The sequence below is a fragment of the Brachyistius frenatus genome, unplaced genomic scaffold, assembly GCF_029030835.1.
Source record: "Brachyistius frenatus isolate BFR_SWC_R1_liver_20210118 unplaced genomic scaffold, ASM2903083v1 Contig_94, whole genome shotgun sequence".
NCBI lineage: Eukaryota > Metazoa > Chordata > Actinopteri > Embiotocidae > Brachyistius > Brachyistius frenatus.
The window spans coordinates 895,682-916,933 of NW_027210693.1; the positions used below are offsets into that span (position 1 = coordinate 895,682).

At 42.5% G+C, this 21,252-nt stretch overlaps 2 protein-coding genes and 1 long non-coding RNA gene across 4 annotated transcripts; 1 reads left to right on the plus strand and 2 right to left on the minus strand.

The window, feature by feature from the left end:
- Nucleotides 1-1,170: 1,170 nt before the first annotated feature.
- On the plus strand, nt 1,171-10,564 carry nop14 (NOP14 nucleolar protein homolog (yeast)). Of its 2 annotated transcripts, XM_069710808.1 has the most exons (19): nt 1,171-1,320; nt 1,597-1,779; nt 2,897-3,031; nt 3,377-3,518; nt 3,948-4,096; nt 4,237-4,374; nt 4,460-4,582; nt 5,211-5,342; nt 5,482-5,824; nt 5,984-6,114; nt 6,196-6,281; nt 6,396-6,531; nt 6,773-6,874; nt 7,181-7,334; nt 7,449-7,608; nt 9,386-9,533; nt 9,645-9,763; nt 9,898-10,053; nt 10,143-10,564. In XM_069710808.1, the coding sequence occupies exons 2-19, from the start codon at nt 1,597-1,599 to the stop codon at nt 10,237-10,239; spliced, it is 2,634 nt and encodes an 877-aa protein (XP_069566909.1). In that variant the 5' UTR covers nt 1,171-1,320; the 3' UTR covers nt 10,240-10,564. The 2 variants fall into 2 exon arrangements, with proteins under 2 accessions (XP_069566909.1, XP_069566913.1); XM_069710812.1 differs by lacking the exons at nt 1,171-1,320; nt 1,597-1,779 and adding an exon at nt 2,605-2,802.
- Nucleotides 3,442-5,234, minus strand: LOC138628057 (uncharacterized). The gene is made up of 3 exons (XR_011311441.1): nt 5,145-5,234; nt 3,944-4,459; nt 3,442-3,524 (listed from the first exon to the last, which is right to left on the minus strand). It is a non-coding gene; the product is annotated as an uncharacterized lncRNA (long non-coding RNA).
- Nucleotides 10,565-12,571: 2,007 nt separating the features above from the next.
- On the minus strand, nt 12,572-20,717 carry LOC138628021 (alpha-synuclein-like). The gene is made up of 6 exons (XM_069710746.1): nt 20,398-20,717; nt 19,854-20,012; nt 19,676-19,705; nt 17,883-18,025; nt 13,723-13,794; nt 12,572-13,449 (listed from the first exon to the last, which is right to left on the minus strand). The coding sequence occupies exons 2-6, from the start codon at nt 19,972-19,974 to the stop codon at nt 13,432-13,434; spliced, it is 384 nt and encodes a 127-aa protein (XP_069566847.1). The 5' UTR covers nt 19,975-20,012; nt 20,398-20,717; the 3' UTR covers nt 12,572-13,431.
- Nucleotides 20,718-21,252: the final 535 nt, after the last annotated feature.

A 21,252-nucleotide genomic window follows, 5' to 3' on the forward strand; every position in this document is an offset into this window, starting at 1 on the left:
TGTAGTCATTTACGGGAAAATCTCACTATGAATATCGTAAGCCGATACGAGAGTATTTCAGTCATGTCATATTGTGTACAATCATAAACAAGATAAGTAAACGGTTCAGTGGATGATGAGATAAATCAGGACCGTCAAATACAAAAATCAATTGAACACCTAACCTTTTAGCTGCGAGGCAGCAGTGCTAACCGCTGCACCAACTGTCTTCCCAGGAGTCAAGACAGCATTGTGACAAATCTTTGACTCACTGCAACCTATAAACTCCACCGTCCATAAATATTCATTCAAATGCGACCAAAATTGGTGCAGACATTCTTTGGATAGTAGATATACATGTTTTCAAAGGGGGTCTGCAGTGATATTAAATATCTTCCTGTAATGTGTAGTGTATGCAAAACTTTTTTCAATTTCTCCAAACGTTTCAACTTCACTAAAAGTTGAATCACCATCAACAGGCCGAGCTGGAATCTGAACCATTGATAGCAACCTTGGTGAAGTAGTCTTTTATCTGTTGACTGTTGGCAGTTTGTCCTCTGGCACCGAAGATAGTCCAGCAGTCTATAATGCCGCCTCGCAGCCGGCCTCATGAAGACACGGGTTTGAGCCCCGCCAAGGTAACACTCATGGTTCATGGTGAATCCCTCAAAGGGTAAGCCACACTGTTCCCTCAGGTTTCACAATAATACTAAACCAACTTCAACAACAATACAAAACAAAAAGTTCACCTTAACAGAAGTCTTTAAATTTTGGGGGGATTTCTGTCCAAACTACCACAAACTTTATGCCCCAAAATCCCAGTGTGATTTATAACATATTTTCATATTTGAATTTTTATTTTTTGTTAATCATATTTCGGAGGACATGCTGTAGTATGACAGTGGTGCAGTGGTTAGAGCAGTGGCCTCACAGTGAGAAGTAACTGGTTTCGATCTCCGCATGGTTCACGGTTGGTTCATGGTTAAATAATAATAAGGAACGAGATCGATAAAAAAAAAAAATTAAACTGCAGGCGGGAGCTCCCGGGTGCAGCTTGCCCGCATATCACTGCCTGCAGTTTGAATTTTTTTTTTTTTTTTAGGGCGCACTTCCACTTTACGTCGCTAGAGGCGCTGCAGGGACCATTGCACCGGAAGTGACTTGTATTATTTCAACTTTGACCTCGGGGCTGCTCACGCTGGAAAATGGGATGCCGGTGAAGCAACGTGGATATCAAACAATTTGAAGTTATTTATTAAATTCAGAGTTGCCAGAGCGTTTGTGTTTCCATGTTGTGCTCCGACTGGATTTAATAATTCAACTCCTGACTGCAGCTAAAAGGTAAAAAAAACAAAACAACAACAACATGTTCATTCGTTTGTTTACAAGGAAGCTAAAGTTGCTTCAGCTTTTGTTTTTTTCGCTCGTCACAGAATCGAAGTTTCCTCTTTAATTTCATGTGTTTTTTTTTATGTTACAGTCCAACATGCGTTAAAAACCTGTAGCAGTAGTCAGAAACACAACTTTATGGCTATGACGGGATATAAATATATATAAATATATAGAGCTGGAACAGATGCAGAAGGGTTGATGTGAATTCATCTTTATTCATTTTAGATGGGGAAGACACCGAAGAAGAGGAGCCTTGCAGACAAAGTCCGCAAAGCCAAGACCTCCACTGAGATCAAGAACAACCCCTTCGAGGTGAAAATCAACAGGAAGAAGTTTGAGGTTCTGGGGAGGAAGAGCAAACACGATGTGGGTCTGCCTGGTGTTTCTCGATCCAAAGCCAACAATAAGGTGAGAGTGTGTTCCTGTTTCTTCACATCCAATATAATGTATTATTATTTTTCATTAATCAAACTGAGTGGTCTTGACATTATGGTTTTCTTCGTCTTCCCTGTGTCACAATTTAAAAAAAAAAAGGATATCGAGGAGCACATTTAAGTACCAACCATTTAATAGTTTATTCTTTTAACTGTCGCAGAAGTTAACACATGCAACAAAGATAAATACTGACTTGTCAAAACGGTTTATTTCTGCCGTCAAAGGCCGTCTGTGTGTTGATACTGTGGAGTTTTCCTGTTGATTTAACAAATCTGACAATTGGTCGAGACGTCCGTCGGTGTTGCAAATTGTTTTTTTGCACTAAATTATCATCGGAGTGTTTAAAGTCTTTAATTACTCCCTAAAAAATTCACTGCCATCAAGTTATACTTTATAAAAGTTGATCAGCAGTGTCTTATGGGTCCTTTAACCTCTTAACAGATGAAGGAGCTTGTTTTAACACTTAAAAATACTGTGAATAAATATGTAAGTCTTTATAAGTTTCTGCAAACTCCAGAGGATGTTTAAGAAACAGAAAACCCCTTTTTGTTAGTTTTTTTTTTTTTAGACCAAACACCCAAAGAACTGCAAATTAAAGTCGTAGGGGGTGAATAACATAAAATGGGAATACGACAGAATATAGAAAAAGAAGGCAGACTCTTGAATAAATGATATAAGATTCTGTATTCGGATGAAATGAAAGGATAAAAAAAATCTACTGTCGTGGCGCCGTATCTCGCAGTCTTTGGTCACAACTCGCCATCGATTCAACACTCTGCTGTGACGCCTGGTGATCACAGCGTCACGCTGCGAGAGGGATTTTCTGCAGGAGTGACCGAGAGGTTTGTAGGAACAGAGGGAACCGTGAACCGATCCAAACACAAGCTGGACAAAAGTTGAATCTTCTTCTGAACTGCAGTTTGCTTCTAATTTATGATTTTAAATTTGTTTTGCTTGTGTGTATGGAACTTTAACTAAAACTTTAAACTTTAAAAGGTAGGTGTTGGAGATTTCTGTGTGCATGTTCAGAGAAGAGGGAGTGGATGTAAATCAGAACCAATTCTTGCTTCTTCTTTTTTTCAATCTGCAGAGAAAAGAAACCCTCCTGAAGGAATACAAACAGAAGAACAAGTCCAACAAGTTCATCGACAGGCGATTCGGAGAGTACGACACCAACATGGCGCCAGAAGACAAAATCCTGCAGAGGTTTGCGATGGAGAGACAGGTCAGCGACGTGATGATGCATTTCTGATCACCTGAGAGGACGTCAGGTCCTGAAACGCCGTTTAGAGAAGCATAAAATAATCAGAGCGGACAGATATAACCACATATTTTGTAATATTTCTTCCTCATGCCCCTTTTTTTTTTTTTTTTTATCAGCTTGAGATTATTATGGATAAAGTACCTTTTTTTATTCTCCTCAATATCCAGATGTGACAATAAGTAATAATTCTAATAAAAGCAAATAAAGGCAAATGTTATCACGATGTTTATGTCTGTGACTAAACATGGGGTTATGTACGTACACATTAAACCCTCAGCTTCTTTTATTTCATGTTGTTGTTTTCAGCGTGCCCACGATAAGAAGGATTTGTACAACCTGAACGAGGACGAGGAACTGACTCATTACGGCCAGTCGCTGGCGGAAATGGAGAAATTCAACGACGTAGGGAACAGCGACGATGAGTCAGAGGAGAAGGGTCTTCTGTCGGGTGAGTCTGGACGTAACGGGAACATATTTATGTGAAACCTTGATCCTCTTTGCCCTGAACGACATGAAACAAATTTATAATCGTAGAAATATGCAGGAGTAGTCACTGTTTCTGATGTTATGTGCTCCTTCAGGTGAATTTACTGTGGTCTGAGAAATATCAGTATTTTTTACATGAATCCATTTAACAACAACAACAGTAAATGTGTAATCTGTGTGTGTGTGTGTGTGTGTGTGTGTGTGTGTGTGTGTGTGTGTGTGTGTGTGTGTGTAACAAAGTAAAGGAATAATTCCTGAATAAGTAAATGATGCTCGTAGAGCAAAATCCTTTTTCTGAGTTTCTTTTTAGGTGATTTTTCTTTTTTTAAATGTTTTTATCAGACGACAGAACTGGCAGGTATAAGTGACAATATTTTTCTTTCTCACCTAGCTGAGCTGACTGCCTCCCACTTCGGAGGAGGAGGGGGCCTCCTTAGGAAGAAGGGATCGGGGGGGGAGCAGGACGAGGAAGGGAGGCAGCGGGCCAAGTCCAGGCAGGAGCTCATCGAAGAGCTCATCCAGAAGTCCAAGCAGGAGAAGGTGATGAAAGCACCTCATTTGTCAGGATGTTTGTCCAAGTTGACTCTTGTTTGTACTTCATTTAGTAATTAAACATTTTTTACTGACTATTGATTGCAGTGACGTTTTAGCGGTTGACTGATGTTTGTATTTGTGCTCAGAGGGAACGACAGGTGCAGAAGGAGGAGGCCCAGGAGCTGACGGAGAAGCTGGATCAGGAGTGGAGGAGCATTCAGGCTCTGATGGTGAAAAAGACGCCCAAAGCTGAACGCGACGACATACCGGAGGAGAAACCCAAAGTAGGGTTTCAGCCATCAAACTGCAAAAGCGTTGTTGCTCCTCTGATATTCCTCTGATCTCAAGCTTCTTCTTCGTGCGTTCCAGCTGGAAGAATATGACATGATGGTCAGAGAGCTCGGCTTTGAGATGAAGGCTCAGCCCTCGGAGAAGCTGAAAACCCCGGAGGAGCTCGCCAGAGAGGAGCGGGAGAAGCTGCAGAAGTTGGAGGTACAGAAACAGTGGAGGAACCTCCCTCAAGTCGTTGTGCATTTTTATTTAAGGCAAGAAACTGCAGGTGAACAGGGTGAAAATGTTAAATAACAGATTTAACAATGAAACTTATACTACTTGTAATAAGATAGAATTATTTTGGATTTGGATTTTCTCTGAATGAATTTTTCAGTCACACACACACACACACACACACACACACACACACACACACACACACACACACACACACACACACACACACACACACACACACACACACACACACACACACACACACACACACACACACACACACCAGGCAGGTTTGTTCATATTTCATTCGCAGCCTAATTTAAAAAAACATTTTAGATTTGCTCATTTTAAAGAATTTAGGAGAAATCTACAGACACAAAAACATAAAATGTATTAAAATATCCACCTAAATGTTTATTTTATGGATATTTCTTTCCACTCATCTGAAAGACATGTTATGCAAGATAAGTAAACTGAAAAAACAAAATGTAAAAATTGACTAGTGCATAAACAAACTCAGTTTTTTGCTGTAATTGTCACTGACCTTGATTTTTAATCAGATGTTTTAATGCTGCGTGTGATAGATTTCTTTTCTCTGTGCGTTCTCCAGGCTGACCGGCTGAGGAGGATGATGGGAGAAGAAGTCGGGGACAGCACACGGAGTCAGGTCTACATGTCGGCCGATGACCTCAACGACGGCTTCATCCTGGATAAACTCGACAAGAAGACGCTTTCCTATCAGGTAGGAGACGACGCGGAGCTGAAGAACAGTTTATTTTTAATTTCAAGCTACAGCATTGGCATATCATTGGAAGAATAGACAATCATATGCCAATGTTTTTTGTTTTTTTAATGTTAATGTGTTGTCTTCCTACGTATAGGATGGAAAATGGAACATTGAGGAGGAGTTGGAGGAAGATAAGGATGAAGAGGAGGGAGGGAGTGATGAGGAAGAGGAATCAGATGCAGAGGGGGAAGAAGGAGATGAAGATAATGAAGAGGAGGAAGAGGAGGAGGAGGAGGAGGGGAACAGTGAAGAAGAGGAGGAGGAAGAAGAAGAAGAAGATGGCCACTCGGACTTGGACTCTGAGCAAGAAAGCGAGAGTGAGGAGACAAAACGGGAGGAAGAAGAGACCGATGCCAAACCGAAGAAGAGTCTCACCAAAGAGGAGCTGAAGGCCCAGCAGGAGGCAGCCAAAGCAGAGCTGCCATACACATTCACTGGTAACTACACGTGTGATTAAATCGATTTTAAAGAAGCAGGATGCTGTGATTTATTATTTTTTACATAAACTAGAAATGTTGGAGGTTTTTTAAGATGAGAAAAGCACTGATTGTGTTTTTTGATTGTGTTTTTTGAATCTGTTTTTCTTCCTCCTGTAGCCCCCGAGAGCTACAGCGACCTCAAACATCTGCTCCAGGGTCACACCCCCAACAACCAGCGCCTCATTGTGGCCAGAACTCAGAAGAGCAACCACCCCAGTTTGGCTGTGGGCAATAAGCTCAAACTGCAGGTACAACACAGAGGACACATTTCTCTAGATTAGTGTGGTGGCTTCTTCTCGGTGTGTCACTGTCATCTCCGTTTGTCTCAGAAACTGTTTGGCTTCCTGTTGGAGTACGTCGGCGAAGTGGCCACCAGGAGTCCACCTGAACTCACCGCCATCGATAAGCTCATACCGTGAGTACACAAGTGCTTTTCTTTCTCAAGTTTACGTAAGAATTCAAACATTTAATCCTGGAAACTAAACGCTCTCCTTCATCTGTGCTCCATCATCCCTCTCCCTCTCTGTAGTGAGTTGCACGCTCTGTGCCAGATGTTTCCAGAAGCGGCCTGTAAGGCCATGCAGGGCGTCCTCGGAGATGCTGCTCATAGCATGGAGGAAGTGGTTGAGGTCAAAGGTCATGCTGCTTTCCCCACGCTAGACATGGTAAGCAAACATGTTCAAACATCAAGAGATCTTTAGAGGTTTTAAATGTCACTTGATTCAGTCAGCGGGCTTCATGATACTAAATTATATATTTCATCATCCTCATCTGGTCCGTCCGACATGATTTTAAGTCAAACTGAAACTATAGAACTGCAGGAGACATTAAATGGGATTTCAATGGGATGTCGCCTCTCATCGCCCCACGTGTTCTTCTTCATGTAAATAATTGTTGTGTTTTTAGCTCATCTACCTGAAGGTGACGGCGCTGCTGTTTCCTACCTCCGACTTCAGACACCGAGTCACAACTCCAGCGCTGCTTTACATCAGCCAGGCTCTCACCAAGGTGCAAACCGCCTTCCATGTTTTCCTTTATGTTGGTGTTGATCAGAGCAGTTGTTGTTCTGTTATGACCTTTGTTTCTGCCGTCCTACTACCACTGTTGGCTTCTGGAGGCGCTTCACCATCTTTTTACATTTTTTTCCCGTATTCTTTATTCTGATTATTTATTTTATTTATGAAGGGCCAGTTGAAGTTATTCAGATTTTGCCTCAGTGTCAGTAAATAGAAGAATGGATGTTCAGCTTTTTAGTACAAATGCCTCCATAATATTATGTTTATATCTGTGTGTCTGTGTTTTGTACATTTCTAGTGTCCAGTGAGATCATTACAGGACCTAACCTCGGGGTTAGTGCTCTGCTGTCTGGCGGTGGAGTACGTCTCCTTTTCAAAGCGCTTCCTGCCCGAACTCATCAACTTCCTGGCGGGAACGCTGCACCTGGCGGTGCAGGACAAAACCTCTTTAGGTAGCGTCACTCTCCTTCTTTAAAATGATTCTCCACAAGTCCCTTGTGCGTGTTTCGGTTTCAGCACTGATGCGGTGTGAAACAGAACCGACTCACCTTGACTTTGCGCCGCAGGTTACGCCGTGGTGCCGCCGTTCAGGCGGTCGGGGAAGCACAGTGATCTGCTGGTGTTGTCGGCCTCCGAGTCCCACAGCAGCTGGAGCAAGAAAAGCCTGCCGCTGTCCGCTACCCAACATCTGGAACTGGAGAGTGACCTTGACAGAGACGACCACAGGTAGGAGGGGGAGGGGCGGAGCACACCTGAACTGAATGCAAAGAAGCTGGTTTAAACTTCAATACCACAGAATTATTTACTATTATTTGACTTTTTATACAAGTTATATAAGACGCTGTTGTTGTGCGGCACAGTTGGAGGACGGAGAGGGAGCCGAAGTGTGAGAAAATCTCTCGTCTTCTCCTTCACGCAGCTTCTCGTGTTCAGTTCTGACCAGAGTACGACCACGAGAGATGAAATGAGACTGGTTACACTTTATAAGAAAGAAAAAAAAAAAAGACAACCTCATATATTATTTTTTCTACGAAGACAAAAAAACAAAAACAAAAACAACAACATGCACTCAAACAGTTCTCTCCTGTAACCAGCTGCTTTGGAGCATATTACAGAAATGTACAGTACGACTTGCATTGTTATTGTGGAGCCCGCTGTACGGATATGAAAGCCTCTGACAGGCCATCATACTGTGTTTACCTGCACTCGCTGAGCGGCTCGGAGCTGAAGCCTCCACTCGTGTGATTCTGATGAGTCGCCAGCGTGGTTTCACACAGCAGCTGGTGTGTGGGCACAAAGCGAAGCTCGCGAACGGGCTTCAGCGGACCGCGATGGTGCACAGTTAGTGAGGAAAATACTTTTTTTTAAATTTGATTTGTACTCAACTAAAATTAATACTCGTAACCAAACACTCAAATGCAGATATGTTAGAAAGAATTCATCAAATTCCAATTACTGTCTTTGTTTAAAAATGGAAAATAAACCTGTGAGTCACAAAGAATGAACTTATTCCCCCAATTTTATTATAGACATATAAAAAGTCATTATTTACCTGTAATAATTTAAGAAAATAAAATGCACCAATATATCCAGTGTACTCACCAGAAAGCAGCGCTTGTTTTTCAGCATTTTATTTCATATTGACTCTTGATTTACCCGAAATGCAATCATCTTTAAATCCCTGCTATCGCGAGTCCTGCTCCTCAAACACGGGTGCCGAGTCATATTCTAATTTCTGCCTTCCTGCAGGCCGTCCAGTGACGCCAGCACATTAGTAGCAGCAGCAGCTGTGTGTGAGGAGTGTAGTCGCCGTGGTAATTACCAGCAGGGTGATGAAGCAGGCGGGGCTGAGTGAGGGTCCACCGCACGGAGGCTAAAGGGGCTCCAAATGTGTGAAGATGAGGACGTGCAGTAATAATGAAGGACAGTTGCTGTAGATGCAGATACAGTCGAGTCCGTAGTAGTTTTCTGTCTCGTAGTGTTGTGTGCCTTCTCTGCCCTACATGTGACTAATTCTACAAGATGGATGCGTGAGATGTAAAAAAAACAAAAAAAAAAAACGCCGCTGCTGCAAACTGCGTTGTTGCACTGGATTGAAATTCAATTTTAAGACTTTCGTGGTCCCCAGAAGATGAATCTTAATGAATTTGTTGGTCCGCTGACCTTTAATTAAGCTCCTCAGGCAGGTCGAAGCTTTCAGTCAATTGATGGTTTTACACCTGTGAGCAAAACTTTTTGACATTTCCACCTTATTCTCAAAATAAAAAATAAACTTATTTTGCATAACCCTCCTATATTGTGGCACTAATACTCCATCATACGGTCCTGCATCAGCGGACAGACAGAAGTTACATGCGGCATGTGGAGAGGATCGAGATGGTAATCTGTCCTTTGGTGCATGTGAAGTCTCATCTGCTGAGAACTGAGAGGTCAGAGGTCGCGAGGCTCGTTACCATGTGACAAAACAGTAAATCCTAAAAGCTGAAGTCTTCTCTCTTCACAGGTTGAATTGTTTGTCCACCTGCCTCGACCTGGTGAAGAGATGCTGCCAGCTCTACAAAGAACTCACCTCCTTCACGCACATCTTCCAGCCAATCAGGACGCTTCTTTCCAAACATCTTTCCACCCAAACACTTGCGGAGCCTCTGCAGGTGAGTGGCGGATCGGTTTCACACAGCGAGCTGCGTCTCTGGCTTTCTCTGTCTTTGTATCTTCCTCTTTCGTGGCATCATGTTGTCTGTTGTTTGTTGTTTGTGTTGCAGGAGCTTCGCAGCGAGATCCTGGAGACCATCAGCAGCGCTCCTGTGACACACAGTCGGATAGTTTTTGAGAAGAAGAAGCCGATTCCACTGAAGCTGTTCACACCAAAGATTGTTGAAGTGTAAGCACAACCAGGACTTGTTCATTCAGACCTAATCAGTCTTGCGTTATTTAATAAGTTGATGGTAAACATGTGTATTTGCTTGTGTTTTTAATATCTCGTTTGCCTCTTTATTATTTTTTTTTATTGACCAGGTTGGACTATGGGAAGAAGCGTGGCTGCACCAGAGAGGAGAGAGAGAAGGAGCGATTGAAGCACAAGTACAAGAAGGAGTTTAAGGGCGCTCTGAGGGAGATCAGGAAGGACTCGTGCTTCCTGGCCAGAGAGAAGCTCAACGAGGTCATGAGCAGGTACGGATGAAACCTAAAAGAGGGGAACCAAAACGTTTTTCTACTTCTATTTGTAAAAGACTGTAACTTATACACATCGTGTGTTTCAGGGATGCCGAGAGAAAGAGGAAAGTGAAAGAGCTCTTCGGCAGCTTGGCCACTCAGGAGGGAGAGTGGAAAGCCCTGAAGAGGAGGAAGAGGAAGTGAAACCACCGGTCCTCTTCATCATCTCTTCCTTTTCAAGTGGACTTCTCATGTTGAGCTCTGGATAACGTCTACGAGGTGGAAAATTGTGGAATTTGTACAATTATTTTTTTTTTTATCACTCAACCTCCTTGCTGGACACATTTTAAACCGTTTGACAATTTGCTGTCATGATTGCACACCAAGTTATCAAATATTACAATGTAGGTGTTTGATGTGACGATGGGATACTGTTGTTGGAAGTGTCAGTCAACAAAGCAGCGAATATTTTCTTTTCTTTCTTTCATTATGTGATAAAATACAGGAAAAATAAATAACCTCATCTTTATGGTGTCGTATGTCCGGTCAATGTTGCACATATTTAGACAGTAAAGTAAGGTCAAGGTTCATCTAACCCTGTTGTTTTCAATGTGCATAAAGGATCTCCTGAAAACAGCAACAGTAGAGAGTGATGAAGGCTCCCGACAGTGAAAGGCTGACGACCTTTGCTGGTATAACGGCTTCAAAAGCTCCCAAGAGTCTCATTATAACATCACGTCTGCGTGTTTACCATGTTAAACCATGTTTAACCATGTTTACCATGTTAAACAGCTATTTAATACAACAGGGTTTTCAGGCTCTTGTGCAACGCCACTTTTTATGCACTTTCACCTGTATTAAAGCACTATGTGCTTTACCAGACTCTGGATGTCATGCACAGTGTTTCTAAGCCTATTTTCAGAGTTCTACTTATTTCTTTTAGAATTTTCTGATTTCCCATGAGCACTGTGACTGTCCCAGCTAAAAAAAAATTTAAAAAAATCCTGCATCTCATAATCTTTGAATCACAGGATGGGTTTTATTATTTAGGTAGGTTGCAGACCACTATTGAAATATCACTACACATAAAACTAAAGCTGCAGCTGGGCTGGGATAATAAAGCAGAAGCTTGTGTTGTTGTCACAGACCCCTCAGCAGGAGTCATGATGAACAACAACAACAACAACAACATCAAGTCGCCCGCCTCTTTGGGCCTGCAAGGGAACGACTGATGACAGGTATGTTCGATAACAAGTGTGGATGAAAAAACAAACTTTTTGATTCATGAAACTTCAGGGTTCATTAGGAAGAAAAGCAGGCGGAAAGAAGAGATAGAAATGACTCACTTTTGTTTTCCGTCTGACAGCCACCACTTCGTGTAAGCCAGTTATTTTTGTGTACTTGTGCATGGATCTCTCATGTTTTACTACATCTTCTTGAGTACGGTGTAATATAGTGCTGCAGCTGTAGGTCATGAGCAACAAGCACCACAGTACAGGCGGTGATGTACTTGCAGGACTCGCTGGTCTTTGCGTTAATTGAGCAGAATTCTTTTTCGGAGGAAAAAAAACAGGAAATACTGAAGCTGTTGATTACAAGGACGGACCTTCAGAAGTTCATGTCTGTCTCGTCTTTCTTCACACGCTGTAACGCCTGCAGCCGGATGCAGCATGTCGTCAAGGACAATATGTTTTATTGTTATTTTTGAGTTTTGCTGCATGGCTACAGGCAAGATTATCACTCCTCTTAAACCACGTGGCCAAATACAGATTATTTTATGATTAAAATGTAGCAAAATGACACCGTCTGATAATAAAACCCTATTTTGCTAAAAATCTTTTAAAGATACTGAAATCCCCAAAAACAGCAGCCGGTTATTGGTGCATGTTATAATAATTAGAGGGTGAAGATGACTAAAGCTGCAGGAATAATTTGATTAATCAATTAGTTGATCAACTAAAAATTCATCAACACCTAATTTGATAATTGGTGCAGTCGATGATTGAGAGGCATGTGGTTGTTTTTTTTATTATTATTTGACGAGAAAATAAGTTTCTGTATTTTGTTGGGTTTGTTATATTATTAAATTAATAACCACACCATTACTCATCATAGGGACCCATTGTGTCTCCGTCCGTCCCGTCAAAGGTCACTGTGACCTCGCCGGACACGTTTGTGGCCATAACGTGCACTAATTATGACAACATCTCGCACAAATGTGGAATAGGGTAACATTTTATGTCCAAAAGGTCAAAGGTCAACTTTACTGCGGCACCATAACGCTGTGTGTGACATCATGACCGTTGTATAGATCCTCTGTGATGTCAGGATTAAAGATGCGTGTGACGTATCCACATTTCAGAATTTCTGTGCATCAATATCCATATTTGACAGTTTCTACTGTCAATCAGTTTCATGAGCCAATCATGTGAACACGTGATGAGTGTGTGCACAGATGTGGATGGAAACTAACTTTATCGATTGGCGGAGGAGGTAATTCTGTTTCTCTGAAGGTTTCTAAAAACACGACTGATCCCACACTTTACATATTTTTATTCAACATTTAAATCCCAGTAAATTCATGACACAGCGCTGAATAGTAGTTTACATGCTTTGAAAAGTCCATTCATTATCATATTTATCTATTATAACAGTGACAACTTAAAAAATACAATATGAATGCACAAATAGCTCAGCACTTCATAATCCACCGCAAAAACCAGTGACATTACACAGACAAAAATAGAGACTATCATTATGTTTCCATTTCAAACATCACTGTCAACTCTTCATTTATATAGAGACACTTAGGTGTTTGTGGATTGTGGTATATTTCCATGTTTGAGTTGTTGACATAGCCACAGACTAGACAGGAAACATATATACACACACACACACACACACACACACACACACACACACACACACACACACACACACACACACACACACACACACGTACAGTGAGCAGGTGACCTTCTCAGTGGGAGGGAGTCACTGAAAATGACAGCTGGTCACAGACGACACACACCTGAGGTCCCGTTTCAGGACTGATGTGCAAAAGGCACACACACACACACACACACACACACACACACACACACACACACACACACACACACACACACACACACACACACACACACACAACATCATCATCATCTCCTCTCAATCTTTACAACATTTACACATGTACTGTACAGACATATGTAACAACACACACACACACACACACACACACACACACACACACACACACACACACACACACACACACACACACACACACGCTGAGCACAGACTCCATGAAGGACCAAAACGAGGCACGACGGGACTTGGCAGAGCGACATGGAATGTTTCGGTCGTTGATCTTTGACTGAGAAGCTCTCGAGGAGTTTAGTCGTCGGTGTCGTCCTGAGAGAGGAAGAGAGAAAAGTGACGTGAAAAATACCTCCATACATACCTGGAAGTCCTGTCCCCGTGTTAATAGTTCATTTTTGTTAAAAAAAAAAAAAAAAAAAGATAATGCTATTTTTGAGTCATTTTATACCAAATTACCTCGATTTTCTCTTCCTATCCAAATCAAATGGGATTCGGGTGACGAGATAACTCACCGTCATATAAAACAACTCTTAGCTCGTAGCTAGCGGAGAAGTATCCCAGCGGGAGGTGTGTGTTTGGTCTTACCTCTGTAGCATCAGCAGGGTCGGCGTCAACCGGAGACTCGGCCATGTCCTGCGCCGCTGAGGCGTCGTCACCCTGGAATAAGACAAAAATTAAACACGTTTTCAGACCAGTTTTGCTTTCTGATGCATCAGAGCTCCCGTTTAGTGAATAAAACCTTTTTCTTTACTTTGAATGTCCTGCTCCATTTGTTGTCCCTGCATTTGTGCAACTTTTAACAACAATAACCAACTCCTGTTTGCACCAAACTTAACCAAACCTCAACCACAGCCAGCTTTGTACGACCAGAAAATGGCTTTATTTTTGCAGCTGCGATTTGAAGCGTGTTCAAGATTACACGCGTGACGACATCACAACGACGTCATCTTACTGACACACTTCTATGAGCTCTTTTGAAGGGTGGTAGATGACGACTGGCTTCTTTAATTTGGAGGACCGGTTGGTGCAGGCACGTCTGTCTGTTACTGCCTTTTACAAAAAGTCATGATGGACGCTTGTTTGTTTGAATTTAAACAACACAGACACTTGACCCCACTCTTGCTTCTGTCCCTGCATACATTAAAAAAGGCACTTGAGCTCATTTCATAACACTCGTTACGATCGGTGGTCATCCAGAGTGAGTGGGATGCTAAAACGGGGACGAGGCGAGTGCTAATGAAGGATGAGGGTGATGTCTCTCCTGTCTAGATGAAAGGATGCCTTGATTACACTGTGTCATTGAACTGACCTTCCCTAATGGGGAGTGGTCACAGTGCAGTGTGTGTGTGTGTGCGTGCGTGCGTGTGCGTGCGTGCGCATGTGAAGCGCCAGCCGACGGCTCACATAACCTTAAATTAGTTATTGCACCGTCTCCTCCTGCTGTTGCATTTAACACCACCCATCAAGCCTCCATCTGTTCACGTAGCAGAGCCACAGAGATGTGCGTGCTCGGGTGAAGCGCGCACACACACTTGGACTACGCCCGTAAAACTGTCTGTGATCAGATCAAAGTTTGTAAAAAAGTAAAAAGCAAGATCAAAGCGCTGCCTCGCCTACAGAGACTGTTTTTAAAGGGCAATTTTCACATAGAAATCTCCTCCTGCTGACATCTTTTATTACATCTATCTAAAAAGATCTGAGCTGTAACACGTGTTGATTGAGAGCCTTTTCTATCTTTCATCCTCCTCCTCTGCTTTCATCCGCTTTTACCTACGACACGCCGCCTGCGCCTCTGTCTCATTGTCATTTCCCCTGTCTTCCACCTTCCCGGCATCTCTGTGTCATGATATGAGTCATCGGCAGCGGATGAATTAGTGAAGCAACCAGATGAGGAGATTGATCAGGACTCAGGATCCCACCGTCATCTGTTTGCTGATCTGTGTGTGCTTGTGTGTGTGTGTGTGTGCGTGTGTGTGTGTGTGTGTGTGTGTGTGTGTGTGTGTGTGTGTGTGTGTGTGTGTGTGTGTGTCAGACATTGGAGAGAATCGCTGATGAACTCTCAACCTGCCATCAATTTTTAAATAAAATCAATATTAATGATGTTAAATGGCGGCGCCACCTGGGAACGACAGTTAAATGAGGACAATCTACTGCCGTCTGCATGTCAATCTCTCTCTCTGGGATATTTATGTATATATTTGAAGTCTGTGCTGTTATTCTTGTCCGTCAGTCCACTCGCTCTTCATCAATCACTCCACTCAAGTCTGCCGTCCATCTGTTTGTCTCCTCTTCCTGCCAGTTTGGCTCGTCAGGAGTCCTCATACTGACACTGATCATATTGATCATTTTATCCTTCAGGGTGAAAACCAGAGTCACCTATCTCTCTGCCTCACCAGGACAACGGCTTCAAAAGAGGAAAGGATTTGATTGGATGCTTTGCCATGATTTGATAACCGATTCAAATACCTGTTGTTGTTGTTTTTTTTTTTGCAAGCAACAAAGTGCTGAAGGAACTGCTGTGTCAGGTGTTCCCACTGCTGGCAAAATAACTTGATCATTTTGTTGGTATTTCATCGTTTTGTGCATTACTTATCTACTAATTACAGCCTATTAAAGTTAAAGAAACGTGTGCATGATAAATTGTTGCTATGGATTCCCCTGTGTTGCATCACTAATTAAGGGACGGGAGATCGAGCATCACAACAAACCTTCGACGAAGTGTTTGTACTGCCCTGGGAAATACTTCATCAGCTTATTATTTCCTGCAACTCAACAGCAGTGCTGAGAGAGAGAGGAGGGTAATTACAAGCAAATGCAGCCATCCCCTCAGAACTACATCCGATATTAACACCTTTATTAATCCAGAGATAGAATAGCACGAGGAAGTGTGACTGCTTGGATTTGACAACAAATAAAGGACAGAGTGTTTTTCTGTGTAAAGCAGAGCATAAAGTCCATCTGCTCCTCTGAAGTTCACCTGCTTAAGAATTTCATCTCTAATTGGAGCTGGTGGAAAGTAAAAAGTGTCAAAACGTTGGTGCTCTGCATGGTATTTTTGTCACATTCAGTGTTTTTCAGCTAAACACGCTGCGTGTGTCCTCGATGTCGAACACAGTTAAATACGAGGAGCGCTCAAAAAGTTCAGAGATGGTTCCTGATGTGCAGGAAGTGCAGCACGGAGCAGAGGGAAGCTACAACGCTCTTGAGTGACGTCGCTTGATCAACATCAGCACCTGTGTTACGCACGTTTTTGTGACCATTGGTAAGTGTGCATTTGTGATTTTAATATCGACTTGAGCACGGAGTGCACATCGAATTTTTTGGTGTCAAACTCGAGGGACACCTCGCCGTCCGAGTCCAAAGAAGCTTGGTTTTCTTTGGCATCAGCGGAGTTGTGAATTTGTCCCCCGGGGTCAGACTGAGGAAAAAAACATTCAGCACAAAAGACCCGAACTGTGATGTGACGGCACTTTGGGTTCTCCGACATCACAACATGACGCTCAAATGTCAAAGAACACATTCGTGACTCCCCACCACCAACTTCTTTCTGTTCCACCAAAAACTTGACACTAAATTGGATGCGCTCTATCTGCTCCAGTTTCAGGTCCACGGTGAAACCGAAAACGCGTCCATACCACTGGTCCCAAAAAGGTGTGAATCAGGTGCTGACCCAACTTTTAAATCGCACCTCATATGCAACATTTCCTTCCCATTAATAATTTTGAAATGAATTCATAACTTTCATGAGTAACTTTTCAGTACTTGTATTGTTTCTGACTGTGTTTACTTTATTTTTGGCGCGTTGCTATTTTTGTGCAGTGCAGGCACCAATTATCAAAGGCAGAAGAGCTTGAAGTGATTGACACAAGTGCGTCTTGTGACAGCCGTGACCACCTATAGTGTTCACTTTGCAGCACTACTAGTGGTCTTTAAAGTTCATCCTGATTATTATGAGAACCCTGGAAAGACAAACAGTCAAGCAAATGAGCCAATGATGTCATGAGCCAAGCTTTCCCCAATTCCAATTTTTTTTTAAATTGCTTTGTTAAAAATCTGCACATGTTAAATTTATAAACTCATCAAAACACCAAAAACACGACCTCGGGGTTGTAAATATTAGCTGTGGGCCAGATTGTACATAAGTAGCTATTAAAATCCAAAGCTAAAGTGAAAGAGAGAACGATATAGAAAAATACCAGCAAAATATAGGATCAGAGAACCCGCGGAAAAGGCGAAAGGAGAATCATTTTTCATATTTGACTTGTGTCTCAGCAGTAAATGGTTTGCTACGGTAAACTGCCTTCGCCTCGTCCTCCTCCCCCTTTGACAAACGAAGGCCAGACTGACTGATGAACAATACTGGAAAGCTAACAATATGTAACAGCTTTCATTTCAGAAAAGAAAAGACACGCAGCAGATATGAGAAGTGATGAAAAATGATTCAAGGTCAGGGGGCCATTTTGAAACTGTGAAGAGTTATAGCTTGCAGCCACATGAAATGGAGGAGAAGGATGTGTTTTGCTGCAAACTACCGTTTCTGAGTGTGTTTTTATTCGTGAAACTAACACTAACGAGTTGTTTTTGTGTTGAAACCACAGGCACTAATTTAGGAAGCACACCTGCGGATCAGATTTCAGGGTAGAAACAAACAACCTCTGTGGTCGTATTGGGTTGGAGGACTTGTTGCATCAGTTTGTCTACTGATTTCTTAGAAAAAAAAAAAAAAATGTAAGTATCTTTCTTACTTGTTTGGCTGGGTCCTTTTTGACCAATCCGGTGGCGGCGGCGATATTGCCTGCGCCCTCCACAGTTTTGTGGGCCACAGCGGTAACCCCGGTAACCATCGCTCCACCCACCTGAGACACTCCAGACACAGTTCTACCTGCAACTGTAAGGATGGAGGAAGGAGAAGAGGGGAGGGGGGCATTTTGAGGAGGGTGTATCTCTATAGAGCCTCAATACCTTTGAGGATTAGCATATAGAAAAAGACATCAAGGTGACACAGCTCCCACAATACTGGATAACAAAGCTGCCACAGTGATCTGAGTGGTGGCACTTACTGACTAGTCTTCAGTTGTCAGTGATAGAAAGTACTATTACCACCAGCTGTCACTTACTCTCAACCTACAACGGCAAGATAAAATGTCTGCTGTGAAAAAGCTCTATTTGGGTTGATTACAGACTTCCACTCTCACCTTCCGTCAAGAGTTTTAATTTTTACATGAAGGAACACTTATAAAATATCGAAAAGCAAAAAACAAAAAAAAGTTCCTTCTATTTGAAATATAAACATACACAAGAAATGAGGTTTCCCCAGTTTTGCACGAAGGCGATCACATAAACTCAAACACGAGGATCATCACAAGTAAGTAAAGCATCTAATACATTTATGCCCATTTCTGTTGCTGCAAAACCCCCAAAAGTAGGAGTGCTTATAAATGATCTGGACTATATAACCCTGTAAATAGCACTTTCATTATGTAGGGTGCTAACCCTTGTGATCTGGCCAACACAATTATTCCAAACAGGATCATCAACTGTGGAGTCATTTGATAACTGACACACCTTCATGACAGCCTCGAGGCATTTCCATTCCAAACCCTTCTGCAGACTTCCTTAGGTTTCACCCCGCCTTCGACCGTTGAAGCAAGTCATTGTTGTGTAATTTTCCGTATCTGGTTTTACATTTATCGTTTTCTGTAACTGTTGTGGAGTGTTAGGTTTTTCATTTCAGTGACGTTTCGGTTAAATGGAGCCAATTGTGTTTTGAAATCTTGTTTGAGTGCTCTGCAGGCCAGCAACTCCCAAATCAAACCCCCAACAAAGGTTCAATGAGAAGTTATTTGAGGACATTATATCCACTACATGAAATAATGTTAATTATTATTACTATTTTTGTTTTGTTTTGCCTTTCTTGACGATGTTAGTTATTTCAGGCCTAAATGAAACAAATGATAATGAATCAACACTCAGCTACTCCTTGGCCACCATCTTGGCCTACGTGGACCTCTTGAAAGCGGATATCAGATCACCTCATGTAGATCGCTTGGTTCCACTGAGAGAAACAAACCGCAAAAATCATAATAATCCCAGCTTTCAAAACGCTCACATGCTTTACTTGAAGCCAACATATACAACAATACAGCTGTTTCCCTGGACGCCTCTTAACAGGTGGCCTCCCTCGGCTTCTTTGCTTGTTATGTATGAGAAAAAGCCAGGCTCAGCCCGTGGGGGAGGAGGGGAGGAGGGCAGGTGTTAGGCGGGTTGTGTTGAGTTATTGGTGGTGAAATATGACACTTAACTCACCTGCAGAGTTTCAGTACACCTCTCACTGACCACCTGAGGATTCAGTTAAATTACCCCTGTTTGCTTTTGTGTCAAAGATGTACTGAGTAAAAAAAACAAACTTCCTCAGATGTTAACAAGTCAGTCTGGATTCACAAAACGTGTAAAGTCATACAATATAGATTTTTTTTTTTTTTTTAAAGAAGGAAAGGGGAATGAAACAGATGCATGAAGACTTGTACTAATATATTACCTGTTGTGACGCCATCCTTTGTTTTAGTACCTGGAACAAAATACAGGTGAAGCTCAATTAGTCCCACTGTGATCAGAATTTCCAGTAATAATAATAATAATAATAATAATGATAAGATCATAAAAAAATAAAAAAAAATCCCTTATGGTCATCAATGAAACGCATTCCCAGAACCCACCGACAAATATAACCCCATCTTTCGTCATCTCGGCCGCTCCAGTCACTCCCTGCTTGGTTTTCTCCGCCGCTGCCACGACCCCATCCTTGGCTCTAGAGAAACCCTTCATGAACGCGTCCATGGCTGCTCGATTGGCTCCCAAATTGCGCGCACACACAGCTGTGAGGGAATCAAAACAGGCGCGATGAGAAGGCACACGGGGGACGAATGGTGTCGGTAAATGAAAAGCCCCGGAACCATGCCACCGCCCTGCTTTTCTCTCTGACAAGCCAACATATTGTCGTCGGCTGCTGCTGCTGATGCGAGCAGCTCTGCTGAAAATCCCACCTGTAGGAATCGGTTACGGTCCGGCTCAGAAACCACCAATGGATTTACTATTAGGCTATTTTAAATGAAACAAACGGAGATAAAACGGATCTATCGGAGTGAAATGTGGCAGTCAGACAACATTGTAAAGATGCCAATATTCTAAAATGATTTTTTTTTTTTTTAATTTAAATTTTTAGGTTAAAGACAAGAAATAAAAGAGCTGTGATTTACGCACCTGTTTGCTTCAACTTCCTTTGAGGCGTGAACGTGATGAGTCTTCCGGGATGACAGCGGAGATTCCTCCGAGGAGCAGTAAAACCGGTTTATTGTCTCCAAACTTCAACCAGCAGCTACTCTAAAGCCGACGTGAGTGTAAGTGTGTCTTCCCAAACGGACCGACGGACAAAGACAGAGAGGGGACAGACAGACAGACAGACAGACAGACGCTCCACAGGTTTGACAGACGCCTCCTGCAGCCACGGCGATGGAGAGCGCGTGCGATTAAACCCCGTGATGCTGATGCGAGAGAAGAGATGCTCCGCTGCCTGTCTGTAACACACACACACACACACACACACACACACACACACACACACACACACACACACACACACACACACACACACACACACACACACACACACACACACACACACACACACGAAGATTACGTAGCTCTTTCTGTACGTGGGTTGTCCACAGCGTGTAGGTAGCAGCAGGCTCTTTAAAATCATCAGTCTGCTGAAGACATCTGCGGCCAAACTTACCAATTAGCAGTAGTAAGATGACACTGCTGGGCTTTCCACTGCTCCCACGTGTTAACTGCAGCTGCACAGCTGGACCACGTCAAGTTATTGCAGTGTGAATTAAAAGGCCGCGCTGGAATTAGCTCACAGCAAATTAATCTGGGAATTAATTCACTCTTAATGTGACCGTTTTTGATCATATGGGTACACACCGTTTAAAAAAAGAAGAAAAAAGATCTCCTTTCATAAAATGTTTATGATTTGTAAAAAAAATGGTTGGATTACTTTGACGGGTCATTTAGTAATTTAGAACACTTATAGGAGAGTAAGTTTTGAAATGCCAC